The following is a 25,420-nucleotide window of genomic DNA, read 5'->3' on the forward strand; positions in this document are numbered from 1 at the left end:
TGGTAAACACCCTTCCTCACATATCACAGCTTGTCGATGCTTATCGTTGCCAGTGAAGAGTCGCTTTTAACCCACATTTTCACCCACTCCTCTTTCAAGAACACTTCAAGCTCTGACATATTTTTAGCCCATGTTTCACACGTTGCATGTTTCACATCTGAAGCTATCACTGTGCCCGCCCAAGATCTAACACTCAGATTTTAACTGATGTTCAAAAGTTACTCATTTATCTTCTGGTTTTTAGTTACATGAAACAGAAAGTAACACATTTGAGGAGAGACTGTTTGTTGCAGGAGTAGGCCTATTTGTTAATCTCACTTAAAAATTAAAAAAATAAATGTGGGATTATTTATTGTATGTTTTAGTCTTGAGTATTTCTTCCTGTTTGGTGGACGTGGATGACGTACAGAGCATCCTTGTAACATCCCCTGTGCTGTTTGTGGACGGGTGGGGGAGGGGGGGGTCCTAATTAGAAACTAACTTATTTCAAAATTAAATTCAACATTTTTCCCCACCCACTCATGTTCATGTGTATACGCTTTAATTAATCCACGCGTGAATGAAAATATGAGTGCGGTTAATTCAATACATGTCTAGACAGCAGCAGCTGCTCTCCTGGGGAGGTAAATATACATCTGGCAGGAGAATGAATAAAAGGTGAACAGCAGATAAACAGGCAGCCAATCAGAACCCGAGCTCCAGGCGCGAGCTGGACGCTGATTGGTCCGTCGCACCTCCAGCTCCAGCTCCCATTGATGCGATCGCTGCGGAGGGAGCTGCTGTGCTGACTGTCACTCTTCTTCCATTTCTGGGTTACTGTAGTTTGGGTTAAACACAGCGGCTTCGTCTGTTTTTTTTTTTCATACAGCCGGACATCGCTTCTCTAGCTCCTCTACCTTGTGCTTGGTGAGTTGTTTATCCGCCATTTTTTTTGGTTTTATGTGTTATCTCTACAGGTGTAAAACATCAGTGTTATGCAACACGGCTAGAAGTCAGCAGCATCATCGTTACATTACCATCCAGCGTCAAGCAAGCGGGCTAGCTGGGTAGCACGGGAACATTTTACGTATTCGCCGCTTGAGGACGTTGTGTATGTGTGTTTGTTTCATCATCACTTCCTCCGTTAGCTTCTACGTGTCACCCACACCGAGGTTTATATATATCTCTCTCTCTCTCACGTTTTTTGCCGCCTCAGAGCATCGCATCGCATCGCCTCGTCTCCCCCCAAAAAATCCCCGCAAGCAGCCACGATGACGGAGGCGGAGGCGTTGGAGAAGAAGCAGCACAAGTCCAGCAACGGGAATCATGTCCCTCCAGAGGCCAACAGAGAAGACACGTTTGATCACTCGTACAAAGAGAAAGAGGGCCCCAAACCTCCCAGGACCATCGTATGGAAAAATGTCTTCTTGATGACTCTGTTACATATAGGTGCCCTGTACGGCGTCTCCCTCATCCCCTCAGCATCTCCTTTGACCTTGCTTTGGTGTAAGTAAAAGAAAATCTCTACCTGTTCACTGCATTTTCTGCAATGGTTGGGTGGTTTATTTTCATTTTTTATAATTATCTTTGAGAGAAATGTATAGGCCTATATTTTTTCACCCCCTTCTCTAAATCACAGCTGTTATGTCAGCAGCAGCAGCCCGGCCCACTTTCTCACCACTGCTGGTGCATGCTTGCATAAAAAAAAAGAAAAAAGAAAAAGTGGTTCAGTGGTGGTGGCTCATGATCCCCTCCAGTATGTAGTATGGGTGGATGTAGAATAGATGAAGCATGCAGTATGTGATCACAGACTTATCGTGCATGCATGTCAGCAAAAAAAAATCCAGTTTCCCTGATCATTAAGTAACAAATCAAATAGCCCTAAGAGGATTTATTAAACAATCAATAGAGACTAAGTCAATCACCATTGGAGTTATTTATAAATCATTTACTAACAGCTACCTTATCTTCCAGTGTTATCTTCTATTTCATATGTGGGCAAACAGAATATTTTCCGATTGATTTGACATTTGAGGACCTCAGCTCTGAGTCCTAAGTTACATTTTTACAGTGCAACTGCTTGATCATCAATCATTAAAATCCTATGCAAATTGCTGGATGTTTTCCAATCTTACCAAACAGTCATCATCACATGATCTCATTGCATTCACTCATCATCCGATTGTGATGTAATTACACTTCCCAGTGAGTGTTCATGTAATATAGCACTGTTTTGCTTTGCAGTTGTTTAATTTCCTGTCAAACAAGTCAGCTAGTTCAGACAAGCTCATTGGAGTATCGTGCAGGAAAAATCAAAGTGGATTCATTGAATTGTGCTGTTGAGTGAGTTTTGGAGTAGTATGAACTGAAAACTGAATTTACAGACTGAATCACTGTGTCACCTGTTGCAGGAGTGTTCCCCCAGCTCAAGTACAAATACAAATGTTCATAAATGTTTGATAGAAATACATTGCAATGTTCCCAGTCTGATAAAGTGTTTATGACAGGAATAGATGAGTAGTATGTGTGGTCAAACTAATTTGTTGATGCATCTCTCCCCACAGCCGTACTTTGTTTTTTGATAAGTGCTTTAGGAGTGACTGCAGGAGCTCATCGCCTGTGGAGTCACAGATCCTACAAGGCGTCCTTACCTTTAAAGATCTTTCTTGGCTTTGCTAACTCCATGGCATTTCAGGTGCCTGAAAAAAACAAACACAAAGCACACACTTAACGTCGTGATAATTTGCAGTTTTCATCACGGTGTAAATACCACGTTTGGCTCGACAGCGCGTGTGTAATCTCTGTCTTCGCTCTCACCCACAGAATGATATCTTCGAATGGGCTCGAGACCACAGGGTCCACCACAAATACTCCGAGACGGACGCGGACCCTCACAACGCCGTCCGAGGCTTCTTCTTCGCTCACATTGGCTGGCTGCTGGTGCGCAAACACCCCGACGTCATTGAGAAAGGACGCAAGCTGGAGCTCACTGACCTGATGGCCGATAAAGTTGTAATGTTTCAAAGGAAGTGAGTACCGGTAGCTCCAGTCAATGATTGATTTTTACATTTCACCCAAGGGCTAAATATTAGTCTGGATGTGGTTAGATAGATTATTACAAAAATGTGCACCTCACTCCTTTGTCAGATAGTGTTGAAAGCAAACACCAAGCAAACCACCAATTTATCAAACAGAAAATAAAGATAAACTCCAGCTACTACGATTTAAAGCACACTGTAAAAACTCAAAATCTTTTCAAGAATATTTGTCCTATTTCTTGTCAAAATGTCTCAATTTTAGTCAAAACTAATCTCTTTCCACTTAAAATAAGACTCATCACCTAGAATTTAATAATTTTCACTTTCTTCAAACTAATTTTCAATTGAAATAAGTGGAAAAATCCACCAGTGAAAGCAGGTTTTTTGTGCTTGTAATAACAAAGAAAAACTTGCCCCACTATCAGATTTTTTCTACTTATTTCAAGTGAAAATATGCTTGAAAAAAGTAAAAACTGTCTAAAAAACAAGCTACTTTTTATTCGATGAGTCTTATTTTTAGTATAATGAGATTTGTTTTTGACTAGAATTGACATTTTAACTAGAAATAAGACAAATAATCTTTAAGTTTTTGCAGTGCAGATGCAGAGTTAAGTTTGCATTGCAGGTTGTATGAGTCATTCTGGTTTAACAAGGTGCTCTTTACTTATATGTCATTCATGCATGTAAAGATCGACTGTTGTCAATGAAAACTGTGTCATGTGTAGGAAAGTTAAGGAGCGAGGAGTCCCGTTTGTGACAAGCAGTGGATTTGTGTTGTAATGAGTTGCTGAGTAAACACTAAGTCGAATTCCTTCTGCTCTCTCCACCCACTCCACTCCTCCCACCAACAGGTATTACAGGCCGTCGGTGCTGCTCATGTGCTTCTTCGTCCCCATGTTCGTGCCTTGGTACCTGTGGGGGGAGACTCTGTGGGTGGCGTACTTCGTCCCGGCTCTGCTGAGGTACACCCTGGTGCTGAATGCCACCTGGCTGGTCAACAGCGCTGCCCACATGTGGGGGAACAGGCCCTATGACAAGGGCATCAACCCGAGGGAGAACAAGTTTGTCACGTTCAGCGCTATAGGTACGCAAAACACGTGAACAAAAAAAACATCATTGAAAATATTAAAGAAAAGATCTGGGAGAAAAAACTAACAACATTAACATAAGAAGATCAGACAGTCACATGATCGTCTCTCTCACATTAAGGAGCTGTCAACCTGTCTGAGTGCATTTGTGTGTGTGCGTAGGAGGTTGCCATGGGATTTTTTTTTAAGCCTGTGTTCACAAAAAAATCAATTTCAGTTAAAATGTACTTCTCAAACTCCATTCAATTTTGTGGAGTACTTAAATCCTGTGTGGAAATGTTAAGTCATAGTGCAAAGATTAATTGTGCAAAAATAACATCAAGTTGCTACTTTGCTGTAGCGCCATCTAGAAAGGGAAACCCCAATGCATTATGTGGGATTGCTCAGAGTTTATACTGTACGTGAACTTGTCTCCATTATTGATCTTTACAGTGGATAAAGAGTTAGTGATGTGGATCAGTGTGGAACACCATGAAACAAATGAAGAGGCACATAGAAAATTTTAACAAAGCAAATGTTTCAACAAAGATTTTGTAAAATAATCCAACTCAAAAAGCTGATTTGCAGAAGAATTGTGTTAACTTATTCACGCATTTCATTGTTCATTTATTCTATTTGACTAGAATATATATTAATGACTATGACTCTTCTGTCACCACAAACTACGGAAAGCTCAGGGAATCAGTGGCTCCAAACTGTTAAGGATAGTGAAACTGAAACTGAAAATAGACTTTCATTTTTCAACATCATCAACGGAATGAATTCAAATTAATCAACGAAATTGATTGATCAATCAGCTCTATGTGTGGGAGAAAGTGTCTTTGGGCCTTGGGGGGTGTCACATGATCCTGCAGATCAACCTTCATGGGCTTGTAAACCTGCTGTCAGTCTCTGTAGTGGTTTACAAGATCTTCGCACTTGTGCCAAGAATGTGTCACAATTTAGGTGCCACCAGAACAATAAAGTGAACTTTTCATTAAATATAACTGACGTTGGTTCAGTAGGTTGCCAGATAAATAGCTAAATACCAAAACAACTCGTTCTCTTTGGATTTAATCTGCACAAGATGAAAAGAATCACTACTTACAGTCGTGGAAGTAGCTAGATTTATTCATGTGACATGTCCTTAAATGTCGTGTCTCTGCGGATTATGAATCAATTCTTGTTTTTAATACAAACTGTTCCTTTATGTCTCTCGTGTTTTACAGGTGAGGGATATCACAACTACCACCACACGTTCCCCTTTGACTATGCAACCAGCGAGTTTGGCTGCAAGTTGAACCTTACCACTTGTTTCATCGACTTCATGTGTTTCTTGGGCCTGGCCAAGGACCGCAAGAGAGTGTCCCACGAGGCGGTCACGGCCCGAATACAGCGCACTGGAGACGGAAGCCACCGGAGTGGCTAAGATTGTTGAGTTGTGGTCGCGGCTTCAAGGCGAAACGACCGAAAAGAAGAAGCTTCACAGTCTTTGACAGCTATACATTTCTCATCCTGTGTGGATGAAAGTCAGCTTCATGAGGGCCTTGACCACATTTTGCTTGTTTTTGTGGTTTTTGTAGCTGTAACTAAACAAATTGTTTAAGACGGATTTAAAAAAAAACAAAAAAAAACAAACATTTTTGCTAAGCTCTTGGCCTCGGTTTCTATTGTTCAGTCAGGCCAAGGCCTCGCAAAGATGTTTTAGATTTGAAGTAGATGCATTTAAAAAAAAAAGTCAACTTCATTCTCCGCTGTTTTTTGCCACTTTGGTGTGCATTTCTTCATGCAAGATCAGTCATGTAGCCGATCATTTTTCTGTAAGTATAACTCAATTATTAATCAAAATAGACAAGAAGTGGAGCACTGAAATATGCCGTGACAATGTTGTAACTGATAAGGTATGATGCTGATTGGAGACTGTTGCCTTTTATTGCAGTTTACAGAAAGTTTTTACAGTTCTGATATGAATTTGATTTTGGAGCGCTCTGAGATCTGTTAAAAAAAAAAAAAAAAGAAAGAAAAGAAAAGAAAAAAGGGAAGAGTTTGAATCACATTTGTTTTGTTAAAAAAAAAAAAAAAAAGTGAAAGTTGCTGGCTTTAATGAAATATGGCACATGATAGTAGAACGAGGGAACCCAGACCATCTTCTTGTACCTTGACAACCAGTCACTCCAAAAACTGTACAGAAACCATTCATTCAACCAGTCATGCATTGTTTCTGTGTACGGTATAACTTGGTTGAAAAACAAGGACTAATCCTGTATTTAGTCTGTGTTATAATTGGATTGAGCTTTTTTCAAGACAATATAAGGGACATATTTATCATTAAATTAAGACTGCCATTTGATATAACAGCTAAATGTTTCTTTACCTTAGAACCATGCGATGTTAAATTTAGTTTTTTTGTGTTTCTGATGAATATCACAGTGCCAACCGTGTGCCAATCGTCGCCATGTTTATAGTCATCTCTGTGGTCCACTAGAGCACACTTTAGTCGATATTGCTTCTTCACTTAACATCGTCATGGAAGTTTTTAAATATTGTGGCATCTAGTGGCTTTTGCTTCCTCTTGAGATTTTTATCCAACATGTCCCTCTTTTTGTCCTGAAACGTCCGCAGCAGCAGCAGCAGCAGCAGCAGCAGTCGGTCATGTGACAGTTCTGGTGTTACAAAACAACATGCCACCCATGCATGATGATATACTGTAGTAGGTGTTGTAGTGAGGTGTATTTTCTTTGTCGGTGACTCTAATGGCAGAACCGCGTCTATTTTTGTAACGTACTGTGGAGCTGCATTGCTTTTGGATCATCAGAACTGTTGCCGTGGTGATTTCTGAGCTGGGGTCTGTTTTTTTTCCCTTTTTGATGTCCTACAAAAGCTGATTGTTGTTGCAAAAAAATTCCAGGTGCAGCGATGTTTATGTTCATCTTCAATTCTGGTGTGCGGAATGCTTACTTGACCTTATTTATGTATTTATTTCTCTTTTTTTTCCCTTATTGACCAAAAAAAAAAGAAACAAAAAGCCGGATTGCTCTAACCTGAACAAGTTTCTGCATTCCAAGATTTGGCCGTGTGACCATCTGGTAAAATATATCAAAATTGGAGCACCTGTTTATGTTTTCCCAAGAGTCAGGAATCAACCTAATGCCTTATGACTTGCATCCATTCCTGATCTTCTTCATGTCCTGTCAGTTAAGATTAAAAAAAAAAAAAAAGGCTCAAGCACCACAAAACAAATCTGACCGTGGTCCATGTTTACAGGCTGAAGCACCAGGTCAAACACTGTTTTTATTTTTCAAACACATGAGAATTTAATTTAGGCAAATGGAATCGTGTGACAACATGGAGATAGTATAAAATATATATATATAGTATATATACAAAAGCATAGAGGTTCATTTTCATAGATTCTGCAAACTGAACGCCTGGTGCAGACGTGTAATCACCAAAATTTAACTTAAAGGCCCTGATATGCCAACTAGTTTAAACCCATCACAGCATCTGAGTATAAAAACTTCCAAACAAAGGTGTCATGAGGAATGTTAGAGTATGATCAGAGCACCAAACCACCGATTCGACAACTAGGCTATAATAAATAACACAAATAAGCCATGCAAACGCTTCCCGCTGTCCAGAGCGTAGAAATCCGACATTTCCCTAAACAACAACGAGGATCAAAAGGTTGTCAGTCAGAATGATTATGTCAAATCTCAACTGTGTTCTATTCTGAAATAAAATTCACAATATTTTCAATACACTGGTAAATTCAATTAACAGTTGTCGCTCTTCTTTTTTCTTTTCTTTTTAATTCATTGTGTCTTCACTTTCTCTGATAAATATCTACCGATGTTATAATGGTTTTTAGGGAAATGGCTCAAAGAGCTCAACACTTCAGCCCTGGATGTTTAGTTTATTTTTTAATAGTAATCTGGTACAAAGTTATGGTTATTGCTATTTGGCCATTTTAAAGTTCTTAATTTGAGTCTTTTAACATCAGCTGTAAAGGCTCAGTTACAGCCAATCCAGTTATAATATTCCAATGGTAAAATATATTCAGCACAATGGATACATATAGTAGGCTACTTAAGAGCTATTTTATTACTATTTTATTAGTATTTATATACAGAGAGAGAGACTTAGTGGAAAATGCCAAACACAATTTCCACAAATAAGACTAGAGTTACAGGAAATAATGATGGGAATAGTACAGCAGGAAGACATTTTTACAGGATGGTACTTGGCTAAAGTAAATGACCCGAATACATCCACCACCACTGTTTCCTGTGTGGGGATGTGGGGATGACAGTCTTGAGCACTTATCTGGTGAAAATCCCTCTGGGGGGATTGTCTGGGGATTTTCTGTTCCCAGTTGAACATTTTGCCTTGTGTGGTAAAGACCTGGACACGCCGTCCAGTTTGCTGCTGTCAGAAATGTCCAAGTCAAATATATCCCTTCTGTTTAAAACTGCTGTTATTAGCTCTTGCCTGCAGATGAGTGAAACTCTCTCCGACGGTTTACACAGGGCACAGAGGAATGTCAGACCAGCGTGCTGACCACAAGCCAGTTTATATTACGCCTGAGTCTCAGGTCGAGGAGTACACGCCGGTATGTGGAGCAGGTTATGATGGCTGTGAAAGTTCCCTTGTTTCAGGAACAGGTTTTAGACATTATTCAAACAAACTTCTCTTGTGAGATCTCCGGCTATTTCACAACACTTGTGTCAACAGAACATCTTTCTTTGGCCTGTGTTGTCGGGCACAGGAGGCAACTTGAACTGTGCAACACTGCAGAATGCATTTTTTTTCACCATTGGCTTACATTTTATTCACAAACAATTCAACTAAAATATTGTAATCAGTAAAGAAATGAATTGTTAGTTGCAGCTAGAGGAACCACTCAGATGCTTTTGGTAGATTTTTTTTAGAAGAAGGAAGTGCAGTGTTGTAGCTATAGGCTAAATCAGGTTAGCAAACTTCATACTATATTTTACTTTTTTATTAATACAATAACAGTAACCTTTAGTAACCGTAAGACTTTTTCTGGTAAATAGTGTGTCCATTATTGTAGCACTAGCTAACTACATTATAGAAACAGGCTATTTTAGAAGCACACACCAAACCTATGCTTGTATATTATGTATCATTGGAAAGTGTATTGTAAGATAGGCCAATATTATGGTGGAATGGGTAATGCCAATGACTTTGGATTAGGAGACTGGAGTTCAAATCCCAGAGTCAAAGCTAGTATCTTGTGACCATGAACACTGACATTAATGAGCTGTCAACTTGTTTTTGTGCATTGGTGTACTGTACCGTGTGTGTACATGCATTCTAGTGTGTCAATGTATATGTTGGACATTGACAGTAAAGTGATTTGATCCTAATCTTATCTGTGTAACAGCCTGCCTTTAAGAGGTTGCGTTTGAGTGTTTGTGTTTCACATAGATTTCATGTAAATGTATGGAGTCCTAACTATCAGTGAAATAGTTGATATACTGCAGTTGTCAGAGGAGAGTCCCTAATTAATGAATTGGTCTCAGCTGTAACTCTGGCCTGAGGCTCAGAGGTTGCCACAGCAATTTGAGGAGTTGCCACGACGATAGACGGACCCCTGGCAGAGGCAGACCAAAAACTCAAGAGAGAAAGAGGGTGATTTTCTGCCTCAGCGCCGCATGCTCTCACATTTGTGCTTATATGGCGTTGTGTCAAAACGGTGGGTCCGCCCTGTGGCACTAATAGTAATATCTATTTTCAATCACATTTTTCCTCATTGTGCAGATCCGATGTGCTGAAAGCCACTGGTCTGTTTTATGTTGTTGAGATGATCATACATTTTCATGTAAAAAAATAAAAATAAAATCTAAGTAGCTATAGCAGTCAGAGAATAAGATAATCCGCTCCATCAAAGTAAAATGTCAAGTTCTGAGCGTCAGTCCTGCTCAATCATCCTTTCATTGAGTCATTTCTATTGTTTGAGTGCAGCCTGGATCACCTGACCTCCTCCTCCTCCTCCTCCTCCTCATCCTCCTCCTCTCTCACCTGTCCCACATTCCCTCGTTAGCACCTTTCCTTCCTGTCTGCCAGATTTCTCTTTGCACCAACACTTGTCGTCTCTTCTTTACTTTTCCATCTGTCTCACTCTGTAACGAGAGCAAGTTGTCTGTTAAAATGTGTGATTAACAGGTATATTAGCATCAAAACATACATCAAATACAAAAATAAAGGTATAGGGGAGACCGGGGATGGTTGTAACACTTTTTTTTTGTCTCAGCTCCTATAACTTGAAGAGTGTTCATGGTATAGGACTCTCAAATTTTGACACAGCATCCCTTCATTTGTCCACTACAAATAGCAGAGCCTTAAACTTCTCAAACTATATCACAGAATTCACTATGTCAAATGCAGGGAGTGCCACTGTTACAACCTACCCCACTACCGGGGCCATGCAAATTCAAATGCAATGTCAGGGAGTGAGTGCACGGGTACACATGATATTAATCACTTAACTCTAATGTTATCCGCACCTTGTTACAACTAAAGAAAATAATCAATTTTGTAAATCTCTAATGCACATATGCTCAAATTCTTGCTGAATTTTTCCCCCCAGCATTCAGATTATGGGTTTATAAAGGTTATTTTATGTATCAAAACTTGTTTTTTTCCCCCTGAATATAACTTTACATGCTCTAAATCTACTTTTGCTTCTTCATAGAAAGGTGCAGGAGACACTTTAATGTTACAGCTGAACAGATTTAGAGTTTATTTTATTACATCTGTCATTAATAATTTGCAAAATTTTGCATAAAGCTGAACTGCCCTGGAAGCAGCACCAGTAAATGTTTACAGGTCATGGATGAGTGTCTCCTGGCAGGATGGCTCACCAGCATGGATGTGTTATATTGGTCTTATAATAGATTCATGGTCACTTGTCACAACTGTATTGAACTGGTCTGGTGCACATGCAGGTACTGAGTTACATTTGGGACATTGCAGCTTTATGAAACAATGAGCCGACTCAGTACTACCGTATACAGCGTGACTCAGGAGGCTGCTGTGGTGTGGTGTGATGATGACTGCCGAAGTTGAATTACCGTATATACCACCATCACCCCAGGCTGACATGACATCAGGGTTACTGCAGGTCAGTTCCCCAAAAAAACATTCACGCCACGCAGCTCACAGCGTCTGACTCAAACCGACCAATCAGCAGCCAGGATGTGACTTATGATCCTCCAGGACCAATAAGGTAAAAGGCGCGTGAACCACCTGTGCCAGCTTGCAAACTTTTTACTATTTCACACAGTCCCTGGACCTGACAAGGCTGAGTCAAGAAAGAAAACACTACGGAAATGAGTCGGAAATGCACATTCACATGTGGTGCATTCACGTGCTTTTGGTGAGAATAGGGAAGAAGCAGCAGCAGTTAAAGTGGCTTACTGTAGGTGTAGAAAGCTATATGATAACTGCTGGGCGCAGCGTTGTGTGTGGCAAGCAACAGCAGAGAAGATATGGCAAAAGCTGTATTTCCTCTGGTCAATAAAAAAAAGTGCATTTTAAAGAGCGCCATCTACTGGTCAAAGTGGAAAGAAGAGGAGGAACATTTCCTAAAAGGCAGGCAGGCAGGCAGATAGATAGGGATACAAGTTTGTCTGTTATTTTCTTATGTGTTTTTGCCACTGTTATATGTTATATTACTGGTAGCTCTCCCTAAAAATAATAAGTTATGTTCAAATACAAATCTTTTGAATATTTTCAACCTATGTTTGATTTTTTGTTTGTGCGTAAAAATTCAAAGTAATTACAGCTTTCATATTTTAGTATATAGATATTATATTGGAAATAACATATACACATTAGTTGTGTAAAGTCACATATCATATATCATATATAAGTCATATATCCTAGAGTATCATGAATAAAAGTGAAAAATAAAATAAAAGGCTTTAATGTAAACCCCTTATTTGAGTGGCATAGGTTTTCCTGGAGGACATGCAAAACTAAAAAAAAACAAAAACACACCAATATGCTACTGAGAAAAAAATATATACATCAAAATGTGATAAAAAGTAAATCAATATGTGATGAAAAAAGCAATCAAAGCTCATGTCCATCGAAGAGGAAGTTTATTTGAAAAAGATACCGAAATGAGTAAAGTAAGCAACATGGATTGTATAAATATCTGTGCAACCAAAATGAGCACACTGAGGCACTTTACTGCCTTCTGCTGCCATGATACACCATAACTATCCAGCTTTTGTTTATGTCCAGCTACAAACCTCAGAATATCATGTGTTTGTTTTTGTTTTCATTTACAGTTCATTTAGGTTGTATTTTGATCTAATCTAAGACATTCAGAGTTACAAAAAAAAAAGTTAAGATGTAGAGTGGGTAGAAGGAAGATTGAGAGCATCTTCAACAGAGAGGGAGCGGCGGCGACGGTGTTAATTCATTTTCAGTTCCGACATAAATTAATGTAACTTCTGTCTCTGAGCTGCCATGTGAACTCAGCAGTCAGTGAAGGGGTTAACGTGGGAAACATGCACACTCCAACAAGTCTGAGGAAAAAAAAAAATCATTATCATTTACATTCAGTCATTCACACAAGCTATTAAGAAGTACCAGTGCTATTAGTTAGGGCTTAGATTAACATAGGATGAGAGAGAGAGAGAAAAAAAAACAACAACCAGCAACTTGACAATCACTGTGTGACATCTTTCTGCAGTGCTTTGGCCCAAAACCCCTCATGGCACAATGAACTGGACACGACCAGGTGAAGAGAACAATCAGTACTTATGATACAGTGTGTTTTCATATAAATGCTTTTTGATGCTTGTTATGCAATGATATACTCGCTCTGTAAAAACAATATGAGTGTCAGTCCGTTTCCCCCTCTCACACAAAGTAGAGAAGACAGTTGGAAAAAAAGGTGCAACTCAAATTTTATTCACCCCTCCACCTCGGATCGGATGAATACGTTTGCAGTCCCAGATGTTTTGTTTCTGCAGCTGTTAGCACTGCATGCGTTCGATTGCAAAACCTGTTGACTACAACAGGAGTGCGAGGGGAAATGTGCACTGGTGCGGAGAGAAATGTGGACTATGAAAAATGCGCCTACTTGTATAAACACCGCCTGGATTCGACTTTTGCACCGCTTGCTTCGTTATATTACACCAACTGTTGAATTTACACAGAATCACAACTTTCAGAATACATTCATCTTATTTGTAAAATTACCACAGCAACATTAAACAAATCTCTACAAAAAAGAAAATCCACCTCACTGCCCCACATCAGTCGAGTTCCTCTGGGGAAAGAACATGTATGGAGTGATGAAGATCACAATCTGCAATATCATCTGTATTTGATCTCATTATCAAAGCACATCATCAGGTCAAAAAAGAAATAAATACATATATAACAATATGATAACACTTAAGTCTGATTGGTGGAGGGGGAGGGGGGGGGGGGGCGGGGTTAGACACCCAGCTTGTTGGCAATGGTCATGACCACTTTGAGGATGGGCATGAAGGCGGAGATCTCGCTGAAGTTGCTGCTGCTGACCACCTGCGTGTGGACCTCCAGGCCACGCTGGTAGTTCTGGCTCGCCACGCAGCGGCCGATCTCGTGGAGCCCGTTCAGGATGTTGTGAGAGAGCTGAGAGATAAAATCATGATGTTAGCGAGTGGCAGGCAGCCGATGTTGAAATGGCTCACGCAACTTCCTCAAGCGTCTATCAGGCGTCTGTCTGAGCAACACGGTTTTGCTTTTGTGGTTTATGATTGTAATTGGCAGAAAACAAGTACAATCACCCTGCTAACCTGAATGAGACACAGCATTGTGTTGATATTAATGTAGTTACTGGATGATGGTTCAAACAACTGCATCATTTTTTAAATATGTAGCTAAAAAAATGAATGAATTTGCATTTTCTCCAAAAAACAATGGTAATAATGTATGGAAACACAACAAGTTTTCATTTAGTCATGCAGATAAACTATCTGTCCAAGTTTAGAGGTATCTCTCTTTGAGATTTCTGCCACCCCAAAATACATGGAGCTGAGGAGAATTACTTTTATAATGCAAAAATTGTTAAATAAAACTCAACTTTCAGCCATTTTCAACATTTTATAATTTGGGTAAATCAAGCCTTTACGGTTGAAATCGTCACTGCACGTTGGAGCTGAGCAGAAGAGATTCGTCGGAGTCGTACACCATAATTTAATTTAATTACAGAGGACAAATCAAGACTCAATTAAAAAGAGTGGGGGCGCTTTTTTGAAGCGCGACAACCTTGCTTGAATGTAATAATTCCTTACCGACTGCTCCCTCAGCTTGTCATACAGGAAGCCCAAACGTTTGGCTGCATCATCAAGTTTCCGTTTTGTTTGCTGAAATCAAAAAAATTAAGTCTTTTGATATTTCATTCAACTTCATTTTTCTTTAAAAAAAAATCAACATACGCTTTGATACAGGGAGAAAAATCTCCATGGTGCCTCAGACAGGCAGCGAGACTTACAGGGTCTCCTGCTGCTAGCTGGCAGCGCTGCACCAGGCTGTCAAAGGTGGATTTGAGGACCATGTGTTCAGCTGGGATTTCCTTCTGCTCCACCCTCTCTGCCGGCAGCTGCTGGAGGAGCTGAGCAAAACAAGGACACATACGTATATACGAGGTGCTGACATGTTTGTCGTGCAAGAGATGCTCCTGAGAATTCACCTAACGGTTTCCTTGTCACACACAAACCTGCACGTTGGGCTCCTGCGGGGCTCCGGGGGGGACTTGGGCGTGGTCGTGAGCCTGAGGAGCCTCCACTGGGAATCCCATGACAGGGGCTGTGATGGGGGCTGGTGGAGTGTAGTTATCAGGGATCTGTGTATAGACAACAGCAACACACAATCAGTCCATGACAGAGAGGTTACAATATTTCATATTTCATTTCACTTATTAGACCCACTTGAACCTTTAGCAGGTAGAGCACAGTGAGTTTATGAGAGTTTTTTTAAACTGAAAACATCTGTATTCTGCAGCAGACAATCAGATAAATGGGAGCAACAACAGTTCTCTAAGGGTTTGTGATTAGACACAAACCCCCCTTTAAATTAAATGTAGAAATTTAATACGTTGTTGAACTAAAAGATTTATTAGTGGAGCTTTAAGAATGAATGATAACCTAAATTATTCAAGTGCACTCCAGATGGGATAAATTATTAAATATTAACTTTTCCCAGCATAACCACAAAGCAGAGCGGAAATCCCTCCTGACAGCTCAGACAAAAAAGTTCAGGTTCAACTATCTAAGAGTATATTAATGTGTTTGATGTCCTCAGTTATTTGCATTAATTCCTTACTAAATTAAAGTACTCTTCAGGGTGAGGAGATCCCTGGATATACTGTATTTTTTTAAACACAGTATTTGCTGGTTTAGTGAAGCTTGATTTGAACACTAAATTATGGAAATTTTGCAAGATTATTGTTCTAATTTTGCAGATTTTTCAAATTAAATGTTGCACAGACAGTGATGAGGAATACCTTCTTCTTCCTGGGTCCACCTCGCACTGCTGGTGGGTCGTTCCAGCCTTCCTGAAGTCCTACATCAGAAGAGGAGAGAGGGTCAGACAGAAACTAGTAGCTTTTTTTCTCAATGTGGTCACACTAAAGCAGCCACTGTTGCAAGATTGTCTACATGAAACAATCTCTTAGAGCCAAGATTAGTAACAGTGAGAACATGACATTAGTCCATAGACATCAGCAGCTTATGCAAAAAACAAAACAGCATGTACTGAAACATGATCAGGCAGCGTTACTATAACTAATCAGCCAATAAAGCAACAATATCTCAGAAACATCATAAGCATTGTGAGCTTGAAGGTATGGGACTTAAATCGTAATTTGTCCTATAAATAAATGACTGGATGTTATGTTGAAACGGTTGATATTGTGAGAGCAAAAATGAAGCATGTCTCAATTCAAGCCTGAAAACAAATGCAAAAGTTGATCAAATTGTGGTAGGAAATGCTGTTATGTTGTTTTCTCAGTAGCATATTGGTGTCAGATTGGTACTGATGATGTCAGAGCATCTGCCCTGCTGGAAACCACTTTTGTTTACTATGCTTTGTTTCCCATAAGTCGCTACATTTCCCCCGAAATGTACGGCAGCACAAGCAAAACACCACCAAACACACACTGAGTGAAAAATATGTCAAATCCTGTGATCCAAGACAAGGCTGTAACACAATGCTGGGATATTGTGCTGCACTGTATTGTAAAGTGCAGGTGCATTTTTAATATCACTCAGTGTATGTTTCAATGCACTCTGAGTCCATATCCAACCCTGTCACCTTGATTGTCACACTGGGAATTCAGCCACGGAAAATATCCTGCAAGTCAAATAAGGAGTGACAGCTGAATAGAAGTGAATCAGCAGAATCCTGCTAATGCTGTGCAGATCTGTCACCATCAAGAAATATTTGGGTAAATGTTGTGGAAGAAAGGGAAATGACCTGAATATAACTATGATCACTTGATCCAAAAGGGGACTAATATGGCGTTTATACCTGTAGGCGGAGGAGCGACAGCAGGGGGCTGGAACGGCTTCACAGCAGGAGCTCCGGGGCCTCCCTGTGGATACCCTGACCCAAAGGGAGAGTAGAGAGCAGATGCCATTGGCGGTGCCGGCCCCTGGTTGTGAAGGCCCCCCGGGTTCATGGGAACCGGGGCTCCGGGCTGAGAGCTGGGCGGCATCGGGCCTGATAGAGAGGTAGACGGCATGAAGCCCGTTGGCGGCACCCCGGGGCTGGGCATGGGGGGCAGACCTCCGGGGGTTGATGATGAAGGCGGGAGCGGAGGTCCTGATAAACTAGCAGCCGGCATAGAAGGACCTGGAGGAGGGAAGGCTGAGGGTCCACCCATCGACATGGGCGGAGGCTGGAATGGCTGATGAGGAAGGAAGCCTGGGAAGAGACACAGATAAGTATCATTACATCAAATAAAACCAGACTTTGAAGGGATAGTTCAACATTTTGGCAAATTGGCCCATTGCCATAATCCCTATAGTTTCAGCAGTAGGTTCATTACATTTAATTGTTGGTGCAAGCTATTTTTAGAACGGTGGAGCAGAGCCGCAAGCTGCTCAGAGTTACGCTACGGAGGCTAATGGGATTTCTCATCAAATACACAATCCAACAACTCCAAAACGCTCTCGTTGACAAGTTGTGACCTGCACATTCACCACGCTATGAGATAATAACGAAACGTTACGAGACGGGAGTTGTTTTTGAGGTGCTGATGCGCATTCCCATCTGGAGCAGTTTTTTGGCAAGCAGTCTCTGCATTTGCCTTGAAAACAACTCTGTCTCGTAATGTTCTGTTATTATCTCATAGCGTGGTGAATGTGCAGGTCACAACTTGTCCACCAGAGCGTTTTGGAGTTAGTCTAAAAATAGCTTACACCGACAATTAAAGGTAACGAACCTACTCCTAAAACTATAGGGATTATGGCAATGGGCCAATTTGCCAAAATGTTGAACTATCCCTTTAAATCATTTTTAGCACAAATAGTCAAACCTGGAGCTGGAGCAGGATGTTGCGGGTACGAAGGCCTCATGCCAGGGCGCGACGCACTGGGCGGCAGGACATGAGAAGAGGGGGGCAGACCAGGCCCGGTGCTGGCTGGAGGAGCTTGTGGGGTAAAAACTGACGGTATAGGAGGCTGCGGTTGTGGAGCCACCTGAGAAGGTGCAGAGGGCTGGTACTGGCTCTAAGGGTCGGAGAAAAATAACAATCAACCCAATGGTCTCTATGTTTTAAAGAGAAGTTTAAACTTTGATGCTTTTGATTGACAGTACAGGTTCATCTCAATAAATTAGAATATCGCGGAAAAGTCCATTTCCAGTAGTTCATGTCAAATAGGCCAGCATTTCCATCTTAAAAATGCTTTTTTTAATTGGCCTTTTGTAATGTTGAAATTATTTGAGATACTGAATTTGAGGTCTTCATTGAATTTAAGCCATAATCACTACAATTAAAAGAAATTAAATAAATAAAAAACTTGAAATGTTTCATTCTGTGTGTAATGGATCTCTATACTGTATTTGTTTCACTTTTTGAATTGAATTATAGACAAGATAAATAAACTTTTCCATAATATTCTAATCTGTTGAGATGCACCTGTAGATCTGTACCATAATTTGTGCTTTTGGTGCAACAGTCTGAGGAGCAGGAGCAGGCTTGGCCGTTGACGCGTTGCCTCTGCTGAAGGAGTTTGGAGGCTGCTGTCCAACGGCGGCAGCCTCTCCCTGAGCGTGGAACAGCCTGTCTCTCAGCATCATGATCCCAGGCTGGGGAGACAAAATGGCACAAATACACAAAAAAGGTTGCTTATTACAATCTAAAGGAGATGTTGGGGATGTTTGCACAGCAGCTCTCCGATCTGGTTCTCACTTGGTCTGAGTTATCAGGCAGGTAGGTCATGGCGGTGGACAGGCTGCCCTCTGCAGCAAGTATGCCGGCGTAGCTGGAGAGCTTCTCGGCCAGGATGGAGCTCTGGACCGCCACCTCGCTGTTGCGGAGGCGTTCGATCGACTTGCGTAACATCATCACTTTCTCCACCAGATCCTGCAAGATAAAGATCACAAAACACTGCAACTGCTGCATTCCTCGTTTCTTTTCCATGTGAGCCACAACGGGGTAGAGACAATGAAACAAAATCTCTTGCAGGTTTTTCAACTTGCTACAACAGATTTGTACATGTCAGGACAATTCCTGATATACAGTTCACACAATTATTTATTCTAATGGGGCAGAAAAAAATGTCTTTTTACGAGTGTTATATTCAGCTTCTGCCAAACTTGTCCACTGGTGCAAGACGTACTTGTGTTGCTGAGCTATTATTTGCTTTATTGCTACAGCCAAGACCGAACCATTCAAAGGATTGTACCTCCAAACCAAGAGGGGAGGAGCAGTCTCTGTGCAAGGCCCAGCACTCCACCAGCTTCTCGACGTTCCCGGAGCAGATGTAGCACAGACAGGCCTGCAGGCAGCGCTTCTCCGTCCCCTCGCGCTCCAACCGGCCTCCCAGAGTATCTGTTGAGATTCACATAATGAAGTCATGTTAAAGAAAGGAGGGGGCAGCATGAGAGCAGAGAGGATAAGTACAGACAGAAATGTAATTCAGCAGGTAAAACAAGTACATCGGAGAAAAAAAAGGTACAGTTCTCCTGTGCAATGAGGCAAGTCAGGACATGAGCGTTTTGATCTACTTACCGCAGAGACGAGCAAAGTCTTCGGGGTGAGCGTAGGTCAGGAGAGCAGCGAGAGCCTCCTTCCAGTTGTCCAACTCGCAGCTTTGCACGATGTCTTTCCAGTTCTGGGTCACCACTGATGATATGAGCTAAAGCCAAAGAGGAACTGAATTAACTAAACAAATTCAATGAAACGAATGAATCTTTGAAAGTCGTCGCCATTAATGTGAATTCTCTGACCATGGAGATGCTGTTCTTTTGGTTGCTTAGGTATTTTTGCTGAGTTTTCTTGAGCAGCTCCTCTCCTCCGCTGATGGACAGCAGAATGGCCTCAGCGTAGCGGCCGTCGTTCAGACACAGGTCCACAGCTCCCTCGAAGTTACCAACCAGCAGCGCCTGGCTTATCAACCCGTCGGTATCTTAATAATAGGAGGAGATGCTCATTAGCCGTCGGCCCAGTCACATAAACTGGAGCAAAGGTTGCAATCACATAAGAAACCTTTTTCTTTCTTTTTTTTTACCGCATGAAACGGGGATCTGGAAGTTGGCGTTGTCCTTCGGGGTCTGACTGAAGAAATCCGCAGGTGAAACCGAGCCGGATGTCCTGGCATCACCTACTGCAGTTACATCATCAGATCTCTAGAAATACAACAAAGGTTAATGGGAAAGTGAAGAGGAGCTGCAAATGACGACCTCAAAGACTGGAAAATCGTTGTTTTATGTGCAGACTTGCTGACCTCAGTGGAGAGCCGCTGCATCTTTTCTGCCAGATCTTTGGCATCTACTCCATGTCCGTTGGGTTGAAAACTCTTCCCCAGGCATTTTGAAATCTGAGTAAAACACGTTTAAACATATTTTAGTGACATAATGATGATGATGATGATGATTCGCATGTAATTGCTGCAGTGGTAAGCGTGCTCGGAATACCTTTCTTTCCAATTCATCTTTGCTGAAACCCAAAAGTCGGAGGAATTTAATGCGAGCTTCGTCCTCAAAATTAACCTGGAAGCAGAAATTAGTTTTAGAATAAGTTTAGAGAACGACAGCACGACGCTGACGGACAAGACTTGATGCGACGTCTGAATACGGGTGCGTGAGGAAGGAACCCACCAGAAGGAACTTCCATATGTCCTGCTCAGCGTCCGACTTGGCGCTCTGAATCTTGGCCTGGCAGTAGTTGTTGAAGGAACCCGACTGCAGCGCCGCCTGCAGCTCCCTGGAGCGCTGGAGGAACTCGGTCTCCGTGGTAACCTGGCTCACAAACACTTGTCTAGGGACGGGCTGGGGGCTCTGCACGGGAGGCAGCTTGGGATTCTCAAAGGTTATCAGCTTCCCACCGAACTGAGAGATAAAAAACAAACAAACAGATCAGTCGTGAAGGGAAGGATTTAAGTTAACTTGATGATGACGTGTTTAAATGTTGAGCTTACAGCAAACGACGCCCCCACTGGCCTGCGAACCCACTTAGGTGGCTTCTTCAGAGGGGGAACTATGGTGTCCTGCACTGTGGGGGTAGGAACTTGCAGGGGAGGCAGCACCTGCCCTGTGCCAAAGGGATCCATTGAATCAAATGAGGAGGATATCTGTTTAACAAAATGTAAAACGATTAAAAATAAGCAACAACATGGAAAAATATGAAATAATTAATTAAGTATTAGATCAACAAAAGTATATTTGATGGTTTTCTTCTAGAGACCAAACAATTATTCACTTGAGTAATAAAATATTTCAATGTTCTTTCATGGTTCCCCATCAGTCGCTTCACACTAGCACCACCCTGTGGCCAAACAAAGCAGCTCACAACCCAAGGTCCTTGGATTTAAATGCACCACATCAAACAGAGCTGCCTCTACCTTATCAGCTGTGCTCTGCTGCTGAGCCTTCAAGCTCCCTCCCATCACAGAGTAGACGGTAATTTTCCCATCAAACGATGCCGTTGAAAGCAAAGCCGGATTCCTGGGGCACCACTGGACGTCAAAACACCACTGGTTCGTTGTTGGAAGCTCGTAAATGACCTAAAAATGAGGGAAAGGAGACATTTGAAATCAAGGGCATCGCCGTCAAGTCACAATAATGAGCCGAGGTAACTGAAAGGTCACATGGCTGCAGTAATTAACGCCACGCACCTCTCCGGTGTTTGGATTCCAGCAGAGGATCCGGTTGTCTTTAGCGCTGCTCAGCAGGAGCTCAGCGTCAGCTTGGCTCCAGGATATGGACAGAATTCCCCTGTAGGAAAATACAACAGGATAAATACGGTATATCCGGCAAGACAAACAAACAGCAGCAGGAGTACAAACACACAAACTTTTTTAAAGCTTCACCTCGTGTGGTTTTCTAGGACTTTAAGAGGCGAGGTGGCAAAACGGAGGTCCCACATCTGGATGACAGGCAGCCGGTCATCTTCAGAGGCCAGCACCAACTGGGTGGCCACATCTGGGTGCCAGAGCATTCCTGAGCAGTGCATCTGTAATCACACAAAGGATGAGAATGAATGAAAAAGATCCTCAAAATGAATGCTATTTCTTAAAAGTTCAAGACAACAATTGATAACAGATCTATTGTTTTGTAATTTGACTGGACAGTGGTCACATTGTGCATTGATTGCTGTGCGAAATGTGGCCAACAAGCCGTCTTATTAATCCAGGACAGATAAGAGATTTGTTGTTCAAAGTTTTAAAGCCACCAACCCTGTTGCTGTGGTCACTGATCTTGATGATGGGTTCATTCTTCCTCAGGTCCCACACGACTGCTTTCCCACTGGGGTTGGCAGAGGCCAGGATGTGCTGAACCTGTCTGTTCCAGGACACGACACTGATGTCTTCAGCAGGCTGAAAAGAACAAGACAGAAGATGTTAAAAAAAACTTCCTGAGATCATGCTAGTTTGAGCAAACCCTAATATTCAAAGTATTTTAGTCTGTGCCATCTAAATATTGATTTAAATCAAGTTTTAGAAACTAATGAGAGAGGCTTGCGTGAAACTTTTAGGAAGAAAATATAACATCTTTGCCTTCATTATCTAACAGCAATTGCATACACAACAGCACATGAAAGGGAAACTACAAACTAAACTGTCACTTTCAGACATTAAACTACAAATAAAGAAACACAGCTCTCTCTCTTGTGAACTGTGGTTTCTATTTTTAGCAAAAAATAAATGGGGCCAGATCAAAATATGTCGACTCATTCCTTGCGACAGACAAACCTGTGACTTTGCTCCTGGTGTCATTGGACTGGTTAAGTTGTTTAGATCCCAGATGTATATCTCTGAATCGTTTGCTCCTGATGCGAGGAGATTATTCTGAAGGAAGAAGTAGTCAATAGGATTAATAAATGAGTTCCACAGAGCCAGGAAAGAGAAGAACTTCTGTATAGGACAGAGGCGAATTTACCTGAAAAGGGTTGAAATCGAGGGCTCGGACGGGTCCTGTGTGCTTGTCAGACTGTCCCACGACTGCGTCTGCTCCAGAGTTCATTATTTCCTCTGGGTTATATACAGTCAATGCGCCATTTTCACTGCCGGCAACCACTCTCCCACCGGTACCATCTGCTCCCATTCCAAAGTTCACCCATACAATACTGTGCAACCTATTGTATTGAAGAAATATAATAAGTTATTTAGACCAAATGACTCATAGCAAAAAAGGTTTTCAAATAGCTTCAGACACTGCACACACACTACATAGCCATTACAGTCTCCTACCCTCAGGCCTGAGATACAGATCCCTCACTTTTAAAACTAAGAGAGCCATGACAAGTTTTGTACCATCATCGATCAGACTACTGAACAGCTGACCTGGTCTGGCTTGTGTGTGCTAGCTAGGGTGTGTGTGTGTGTGTGTGTGTGCGTCCTTCTCTTTTTAACATTTGTTTTGTATTTTTAACTTTTTAACATTTGTATTTATCTATATGTATTTATCTGCTTATTTATCTTGTTTAAATTTGCACTGACACTTTTCCGCAAATGAAGTTCCTAACGGAAAAATAAAGTTCTTTGAATTGAATTGAATTGAATTGAATTGAATTGAATTGAATTGAATTGCTGATCCTGAAGTGCTGAAGCAGATGTTTCAAACGTGTTGCATGATTTCTACTTCTGGACTGAACAATGTTGTCACTGTTCACTTTACCTGTTTGAGGTCGGTAAAGACCCCTTTAGCTGCATGTCCAGAGAGGGGTCAGAAAAATCCACCTCAAATATCTCCAGGGCAGCTGTGGTGTTGAAAGAGGCATCGAGCTGTTGTGCTGACGTTCCTAAGGCCAGGTAGATGGGATGGTGTCCTGCAGGACTCCACGCCTGGTGGGCAGTCCTCTGGATCTCCTTCAGTCTCATCTTCCTCTGATTACAAGTTTCAAGTCCTGGACAGACGATCGGACACTAATGTATCAAGGTAAAATATTTCTTGGCATTAGAAGGGTCAAATAGTGATGAGTCAATACAGCACTGAACTTCGCTCTAAGTTTGTGAGTCAAATAAAAAGGGGTGTTACGCACAGTGATCAAAAGAGGGGGGGAAAGCCTTTACACTCTTTTTTCACATTAAAAACCTGTACTTACTGTCATGTAAAGCAAAATACCAGTTTCACTTTGCATTAGTCCATTCTGATAACAATACAGACAAACAAGTAAATCTCTTAAAAGGATCAACATTTATACCTATTACACATGAACATTGATAACAGACAAGAGTGACTGTTAAAGACAGTTTTACTGTATACCTGCATTTACTCGAATAGTTCTAAACAATTTGCACATATTCTATGTTGACCTAGCCCATATTTGATAAATCAAAGAGATGTGGCTTTTGGTTTAGACCTGGCCTCTCGTGTGTTGCAGACGGGAGGAGAAACCTTTTCACAAGGTTTCACAAATCATACTGTGAGTTTCAATCATCATCAAAGCTTTTCACTTAGTATCGTCACTGGAGTATCTCTTAACTGGACAATTAAAGGCTTCACAAAGCTCTACATTTTCCTACTTTTGGCTCAACTTGCCTGTAACAGGGAGTCACCCTTACTGTCAGCCCAACTCTGACTATTTCCTGAAAAAAGTGGCTAGCGGTTACTCACCTAAACGTTTTCCCCAGGTAGCTATCGATTGACACAACAAACTGTCTGTAATGCCGGTGTTTCATGTTAACCTGGCATTTGTAGATTTCGTAGAAAATCGGCAATTTACCTGCATTAAGTTGTAGTCGAGCCACTTTGTAAAGCTTGTATATCGCAAAGCTATCCGTCACGGCTACAAGCACAGTTAACAGTTACCATTAGCATCTTTTAACATAGTGCACAGGTTGACTGTTGGTTTTACCTGTCACTTTATTAGTTTGAAGTTATTCCCCAGTTTCTGTTACATGCTTTGGTATTAGGATAATGTCACATAATATTGCTAGAAGCCGGATAACATGACATTTCGCCCCCCCCAGCCATTTAATCCCAGACTATAACCGTAGCCGAGCATGCTAGTTAACAGCCACCACCCTTCTTGTATTCATATTCAACAGAAATATATTTACATCAGGCGAATTCAAACCCAGAAAATATAGAATAAAAACGACATATGAATTTAAAAATAACTCACGTCAACTGTTTATTACAGCCTGACAGTCCGCATCCACATCAAGCTTGGACGCTACTTAGTAAGAGCTAACAGCTTAGCCACAGGCTGAGCCCGACCAAAGTGCTGTGCTGTGTTGTCACTGCGCTACGGTGGCCCGCACAGACCATTTCTCAAGTGGCCGGAGGTAACCCCCGTGCCGCAGCTTAACCCCACCAAAGATAAAACTACCTGTAGTGAAGCTATCTTATCTGTGGAAGCCCATTTCTTTCTTTCTAATAACTCAAAATAATGCGTTAGTATCTCATTGAGATACATTCTCAAAATGAGATACTACGTCAAAAAATAATGAGATACTTTCTCAAAATAATGTCATAACATTATTTAGTCAACATACTGAGATCAATTCTCAAAATAATTAGTTAGTATCTCATTATTTTTTTAAATACTCTCTCAAAATGAAATACCAAGTCAAAATAATGAGGTACTTTCTCAAAATAATGAAATACTTTCTTAAAATAATATGTTTGTATTGCTTTCTC

General features: G+C 41.3%; 2 protein-coding genes across 5 annotated transcripts; one reads left to right on the top strand and one right to left on the bottom strand.

The window, feature by feature from the left end:
* Nucleotides 1–747: 747 nt before the first annotated feature.
* scd (stearoyl-CoA desaturase (delta-9-desaturase)) lies at nt 748–7,857 on the top strand. Of its 3 annotated transcripts, none has more exons than XM_083994676.1 (6): nt 748–906; nt 1,196–1,485; nt 2,544–2,674; nt 2,803–3,008; nt 3,869–4,101; nt 5,314–7,857. In XM_083994676.1, the coding sequence occupies exons 2-6, from the start codon at nt 1,251–1,253 to the stop codon at nt 5,511–5,513; spliced, it is 1,005 nt and encodes a 334-aa protein (XP_083850802.1). In that variant the 5' UTR covers nt 748–906; nt 1,196–1,250; the 3' UTR covers nt 5,514–7,857. The 3 variants fall into 3 exon arrangements, with proteins under 3 accessions (XP_083850802.1, XP_083850801.1, XP_083850803.1); XM_083994675.1 differs by having other exon boundaries at nt 772–913; nt 1,198–1,485; XM_083994677.1 differs by lacking the exon at nt 748–906 and adding an exon at nt 971–1,094.
* Nucleotides 7,858–12,204: 4,347 nt separating this feature from the next.
* Nucleotides 12,205–25,035, bottom strand: sec31b (SEC31 homolog B, COPII coat complex component). Of its 2 annotated transcripts, XM_083994658.1 has the most exons (26): nt 24,903–25,035; nt 23,453–23,700; nt 22,715–22,910; nt 22,528–22,623; nt 22,012–22,152; nt 21,646–21,788; nt 21,451–21,550; nt 21,178–21,339; nt 20,755–20,907; nt 20,435–20,665; nt 20,252–20,326; nt 20,062–20,154; nt 19,846–19,963; nt 19,565–19,743; nt 19,347–19,473; nt 19,021–19,166; nt 18,525–18,698; nt 18,266–18,421; nt 17,649–17,841; nt 16,640–17,035; nt 16,424–16,462; nt 15,615–15,673; nt 14,829–14,954; nt 14,604–14,723; nt 14,404–14,475; nt 12,205–13,741 (listed from the first exon to the last, which is right to left on the bottom strand). In XM_083994658.1, exons 2-26 carry the CDS (start codon nt 23,653–23,655, stop codon nt 13,562–13,564), a joined length of 3,678 nt encoding a protein of 1,225 aa, XP_083850784.1. In that variant the 5' UTR covers nt 23,656–23,700; nt 24,903–25,035; the 3' UTR covers nt 12,205–13,561. The 2 variants fall into 2 exon arrangements, with proteins under 2 accessions (XP_083850784.1, XP_083850785.1); XM_083994659.1 differs by lacking the exon at nt 16,424–16,462.
* Nucleotides 25,036–25,420: the final 385 nt, after the last annotated feature.

Source organism: Trachurus trachurus (genome assembly GCF_905171665.1).
Source record: "Trachurus trachurus genome assembly, chromosome: 19".
NCBI lineage: Eukaryota > Metazoa > Chordata > Actinopteri > Carangiformes > Carangidae > Trachurus > Trachurus trachurus.